The following is a 6,538-nucleotide window of genomic DNA, read 5'->3' as shown; positions in this document are numbered from 1 at the left end:
TGCATTGTGTCTGCGGGGCAAGTAGTGTTTGTGCTCGATAAGAAGCCTGCCGCACAAAGCCTATTTCATAATGAGTTCCAACATTGTCACTGGTTTCCCTTCAAAAGAATACCACTGCATGTTATCATGTTTACAACCAGTGCGACAACAGTGGTGTGAAAATGAAAATCGAACATGTCGTATTGTTGTGTGAGCATCTGACACAGGTCAGAGGAGGGGGAGGGGGGGGGGGGCAGGTTTTACAATGGAAAGTTCTCATATATAACACACAAAGCAGAAAGAAGCCTTTACTGTACAGGAAAGGGGGAGTCGGGGAGGGTCAGGAAATTGCTTGAAAACAAGGTGACGCCTACGTGACTCACTGACTGGACCCGACAGGCGTAGAAAAAGCAGAGAGGAGAAGAAAGTGCAGAAACATTTAGCTTTACTCCTGTTACACGGTGTTTGCAGTAACAGCTGTAGATCTAGCAACTGTCATCTATTACTAGATTATTTATCGCAATGCAATGGCAACTGCTTTGAAGATATTGTTTTATTTTGGGCAATAAATCTACTCGCAGAGTGAATTGCACTGCACTTTAACCTCTGAGAAAGTGAAGTGGAAGAGCTCTGGCTGTTCGACTGTATTGTTTGTCTCAATTTTGGAGAGGTAGGTGAATCCCACTCTGTGGCGTTTTGATGTGGATGACTTCAAGGTATACAGCAAAGGGAATTCCAGGTTATATTTAATGCATTCAGGTTGGGTTGTGTTCCTGCACGGCTATCACTGCTTCCTCTCTCTGTGTTGTGTTGTGGCAGCTGTGCTTGAGGGGATTCATTTTAGTTTTGGCAGTAGACCCGTCCCTATTTTGTTCCAAATTCTGATTCAATTGCAGTCTGCCAAGGCTGTTTCTTCTTTGGATATTTCACAAATAAATTAAGAAAAAAAGAATACCCCTAAACATTGTGATTACTTTTTTTTTCCTAATAGAGGGACATGCTGCTTTAATTGCTTTTTTGCTCTCATTTTAATTTTACATTTTCTCTGGAGGTGGTTATTATTCTTGCTGTAGTGGCACTCCTGCTGCACAAGTACAGAGGAAAGGGCGGGATGTTACGGAGGTCAAATTCCTTTTTTCTTCTCTGCATTTCCATCAGCAGGTGTTATGGATCTACAGTATTTCCTGAGCTGGAAAGTTGCCCTGCTGCTTCTCATGGGTAAGGAACCATCCTAATGATTTCTCTTTAAAGACCTGCTTGAAACTACAGCAAGAAAACTTAATATTTTCCACATTGAACCCTGACACCAATGCATAAAAACTCTTGTAAATTGCATTAATGCACACGCTTGCATTATTCACATCTCCTTCATCCTTTGCCTATCAAGTTAAGATGTGTGAATACTCCTCGTGGTGAAGGCGCAGAAGCTCACCAGGCCCACTGCAGTTTTGACACAGATTTTAAGATATTGATGGGGTTTGATGGATATCACATTAGGCATGGGCTGTCATGCACTATTAATCATCGCTTGACGTTGCTTGACAGAAAGAAGCGATGCGTATTCAAGTACACGCTGAGGACGAAGATGGAAGTATCATGCCATTGTTTGTTTTATTAGTCTCCCGTTCTGCCCTGACAATTCAAACCCTCCAAAAACCAAAAAGGTCAAAACTTATGAATATGAAATACCGTGGATCACACTGGCGATCTGAATAATAATACAAACTGCATGTAGACACCATTCTGAGGCAATAACAAATGGTGCAATCTCTGTCCTCAGTGCCATGTGGGCTCCAGTGTATGTCAGTGCACATCCTCACTGAGGAGCCCGTGCATGCGATGCCAGACTCCAGTCCGCTTCTGAAAGCTCTGATCGAGCATGGACCCCTGGAAGAGGTCTCTGTGGTAACCTGGGAGTGGGAGCCCGAAACTGGAATCTCCCCCAAGAGAGGCACACTGGCCACGTGCTCTGGCACAAGCCTCAAGTGTGTCGGCACGAGGCCAAACGTCCATGTGCATGTGGATCAGCGGGAGACGACACTTCAGATTAATGGATACAGCGGAGCAGACAGCGGCGTGTACATTGTGACTGTGACGGATCACAAAAGAGCCAAAACCACCGCACAATGCATCGTCAGGAGATATGGTACATCATGATGCGCAGCACGTGAGGGGATTCATTGTGAAGTGTTTAGTTAACTTTACAGATATTCATGAAATGAGTCGATTCATCGATTGACTGAAAATCAATTAACTATGTTAAAGAATAACTATGCGTACAGTCACTTTATTACACATTGAATTGATCCTGGTCCCACAGAAGTAGCTTTTAATTGTGTCCTTTACTCTTAAAGTTAAAGCACAGTGCACAACACGCCCCTGAAGTATGAGGCAGCGTCACCTTGAATGCATTTTAATTTGTGAAAGGGGCCAGTTCAAAGCTAAAATGGATTTTGATGTTGCCGTTTAATTTATGAATCTAATAAAACTGACCAACATTTCAAGGTTACAGCTTTTACAAATCTGAGGTTTGCAGGTTTTTCTCTCCAAATCTCTCATTTTATGGACCTTTGTCGACAAAACCATCTCAGCTCAAGGTCCATTTAAACTTTTTTACATTTTCTTTATTAACAGATTTCATGTTTTTTCAGACAAAATAAGTATTTGACAGAGCAAAACCCGGGCTCTGTGAAACATGGGTTTGCATTTGTCCTTTTATTTCTGGTTATTTCATACCGAACAATTAAACATCACACAACGATTAATTGCAAAAATAATCTGATAGATGAATGGATAATAAAAGTAATCATTGGCTGCAACCCTTATTATAGATTATTGTGTGTTCCACAATCTAAAGGCAAGAAAAGGGTCATAAGGTTATGTTTGACAAGCGTCCAAATGAACTTTATGTGCAAAATTGATCTTACATAATGCTCAGAGTAATGACATGAAAGCAGAAATGTTTTAAATGCTCATCAGCTGACGATGTCCCGGCCAACTGCAACAATTACCAACAGTGTAATGAATGTGCTTTAATTTCACGCCAGCAGGCATTGTTGTTTTCTGATTGTGGATGTCTCCTTTAATAATGGAACTATTTGCCTGTAGGCTTTGCTTACTGCTTCTTCCTTTTGTTTCCGTGCTTCTAGATGATTCCGGTCTCGTCGTAGCTTACTAGCTTTCTGTCAAAGCTATGCTTTTACTCTCATCTGTCTGCCCTAACAGTATCAATTCATCAGCTTCACTCTTCTCTACATCTGCTCTGCCGCTCCCAGGGCTATCCATCATCCCATTCCCCGACATTACGCCTCACCCTCCAGCCTCATTATTGTCTCTGAAACGAAACCAGTTTCTCCTGACAGCATTTAACGTCTCTCATGATTCTTTGTCTCACACCCTCTTGGACAGCCATGTACCATTATTCTTATTTTATAACCGAGAGATGCCCACGCACGGTTCCTCTTTCTATCCGGCTCTGAGGTTTTTTTTCTCCATCCTCATCACCTCTTTTCATTCTAATCCTCTCCTTCTCTCATCCGTCTTTACAGAGGCAGTGCACCACGTCTCAGTCAGCGTCAACACGTCTCACTCCACGCTGGTTTGCGGCGAGGCCTGGGGCACAGACCCCCACTTCAGCTGGCTCCATGAAAGAGTCGCCATCACCGAGACTGTGGGAAGCGTCTCCAAAGATGGAACGACATTGTTTGTGACCAAGACTCCCATCTGTGGCCACTTCACCTGCATGGTCAGCAACAAGCTGGGCCACAGTTCTGCCACCTACACTGCAGGTACGAGTCGACACCATGTTGTTTCACTGTTCTGCTAAAAATGTACGGCTAGAGTGCAGTTTGTAAAGCAAAGTAGATTTATTTACCTCGCTTAAAGCTGCACTAATCTACTGTATAATAAGAAAGGGCTCACTTGTAGTAACAAACCCCCAACTTTTTAGTTTCGCTCGGCTCTACAGAGCATATTTCAGCTTTACAGACCACAACAGTTTTACTGTTTTGCTGCACCGCTTCATATGAGCATTGTTTCCAGTTCACAGCTCTGAAAATGCTCTTCGTACGCTACCTGCCCAACAGCAAGTGGCAGGCACACACAGGTAGCAGGTAGCTGGTGAACATAGTGGAGCATTTAGCAGCTAAAGAGTCAGATGTTCCCTCTCAGGAGGTGGTGGAGACCAAAGCAGAGCTAATAAGGAGAGTGATTATTGGATTTGTTATGTCGCTCAGTCTGCTGGATGTGTAAACAGGAAACAGTTTGCCATATCAGCTTCTTTCTTTGTGGTAATATGTCGTGTTTACAGCTTGTTGAAACAATTTTAAGGTACTTACCTTACTTGAGTATTTCTCTTTTATGCTACGTCTGCACCATTAAATTCCAGAATGAAATATTGTGCTTTGTAATCCAAAACATTAACGTGACAGTTTATGCAATAGAAGCAAATCCCTCATTGTAATGGATTAAACTAACCAGCCATACATGAAGTAGTAGAATTTACTTCATTTTCGACAGTTACAAAATACTGCACACACACACACACACACACACACACACACACACACACACACACACACACACACACACACACACACACACACACACACACACACCTTAGTAGATACAAGTAAAAATGATCCAGTTATATAATAAATATAACAATCTTTGAAAGGGATTGTGTTCTGCTGTGATTCCTAATTACTAGTTTACCTTTTTGATAGATTAAGTACATTTTGCTGATAACACAATGATAATTTAACTTTGACTTGTATTGCTACTTTTACTTACATAAAGTACCTGAACACTTATTTCACCACTGAAGAGTATGATCATGATAATGCTTATGTGTCTAGTTGATAGGGTGAAAGGTGGCTGTGTCTATTGACATCTTATTTAAAGTCATGTCACTGTGTCGTGTCATATATTCAGAAGTCAGACTCCTTGTGTGTATCTTGAGCTGTGTCCTGATTGCACTTTGCTCTGTGTATTGTATCACTGGTGGTGTTTCAGTGATAAAAGGTTTTCCACAGTGTGATCAATAAATCACTACCGCCTCTACTACTGTTACTGCTGCTACCACTGTTGTTAAACAGGCGAGACAAATGCAATCCTTCGCATCCACCACAAGGCGTGACGTTCTAAAGACAGTCAGGTTCTTTTAGGATTCCTCCTGTTAGCCTCTTGCTGATCCAGTCAGTTTAGCGACGATACAGACTTGTTGCAAGTGACCTTTTTGGCTTTTTCTGGCACCCTTGTCATATGATGTGTTTTCCCCTTTCATCTGGTATCTTTCTCCTGGATGACAGCACCTTGTGAGACAGAGGGCAGAGGGACAACAGTGGCTGTAGTGTGTCCCATCCTCCTGCTGCTGTTTGGAGGAGTGCTGGCGTTTCTGCTGTTGAGGTACAGTAGTGCACACAGACAATGGCAGGCACAGACACACAAATCTAATTTCAGGCTCTGATAATAAAGCCATACAGCCAATACACAATAAGACAGTGGTAAGAGTTGCTCTAAAGCACAAAGAAACAAAGAGTATAAGAAGAAAACATAAAAATGCTACACAGCTAGCATCTTAAGTGACACATGAGATGTGACAAGGCTGTGTCTGCTGACAAAGCCTTTGTTATGTTTACTCGAGCCAGCGTTCGCTTTGTCACTGCTGGTTGATCTAAATTGGACACTTGGTTTCTTTTCAGGCGACACCGGCACAACAGAGGAGAGAGGCTGCACGAACTTTTGGATGACACCATCTAAAAAAAAACAGGCCAAAGATACACGTCTGCTACTCAGAGAGGAGAACAGGAAATGGACTAGAGCGTGAGGCTCGAACTTCATGTCCTGTGAGCAGTATGACCTTACACTGCATTGGAACAATGTGACGAGCGGCAAATGAAAATAAATCCTAAAATGGATATTAAGCATGAAGTGCCAGCAATGTCTTCACACTGCCTCCTGCTGGGCTGCACCTGACACTGTATTTTGTTTTGTAAGCTTGATTTTGAAATGTACCTTTATAATAAAACCCCTTCACAGAATGTGACAAAACTCAGCTGTTATTTGAAAGAAGGTTTAAAAATAGTTTTGACGGCGCTCGAACTGTATAAGGAGGGAGTTGTGTACGATCTACAATCAGATTTGGGGGGGGGGGGGGTTTACTGTTTTATAGTCAGAAACTAATAAATGGCATTTGTTTTATGTATTTCATGTAGTCTGACGTTATGTCAAAGAGCAATATTAAGCTATCTTGGCTCAATCATTGAGTGTCTGGGATCAAATAACTCAATCATAGACATCCAGGAAAAGTGGGGGGGGGGGCTTTTTCCGTTCTTTGTCTGAGGGGAGGCCCACAGTCAGACTTTGAAAACCCCTGCCCTAAACTATATTCTTGTGCAACCCTGCTTAGCACGTACAGTATGTAGAGTACATCTGCTTGGCAATAAACCCGATTCAGATTCAGATTCTGATAGATATAAAATGTATATGGCACATATAAGTATACAAAACACCTTTCCAGTACTATAATAAACACTTTTGGTGAATCAGTTCATTATGT

At 42.2% G+C, this 6,538-nt stretch overlaps 1 protein-coding gene across 1 annotated transcript; it reads left to right on the top strand.

The window, feature by feature from the left end:
- The first annotated feature begins 688 nt into the window (after nucleotides 1-688).
- On the top strand, nucleotides 689-6,020 carry LOC115021792 (uncharacterized). Its single transcript, XM_029452453.1, has 6 exons — nucleotides 689-695; nucleotides 1,138-1,197; nucleotides 1,760-2,125; nucleotides 3,528-3,767; nucleotides 5,289-5,385; nucleotides 5,682-6,020. Exons 2-6 carry the CDS (start codon nucleotides 1,146-1,148, stop codon nucleotides 5,737-5,739), a joined length of 813 nt encoding a protein of 270 aa, XP_029308313.1. The 5' UTR covers nucleotides 689-695; nucleotides 1,138-1,145; the 3' UTR covers nucleotides 5,740-6,020.
- Nucleotides 6,021-6,538: the final 518 nt, after the last annotated feature.

This window comes from Cottoperca gobio, chromosome 16 (assembly GCF_900634415.1).
Source record: "Cottoperca gobio chromosome 16, fCotGob3.1, whole genome shotgun sequence".
NCBI lineage: Eukaryota > Metazoa > Chordata > Actinopteri > Perciformes > Bovichtidae > Cottoperca > Cottoperca gobio.
The sequence above is the reverse complement of the archived record's forward strand: the minus strand, read 5'-3'. Positions and strand labels throughout refer to the sequence as shown.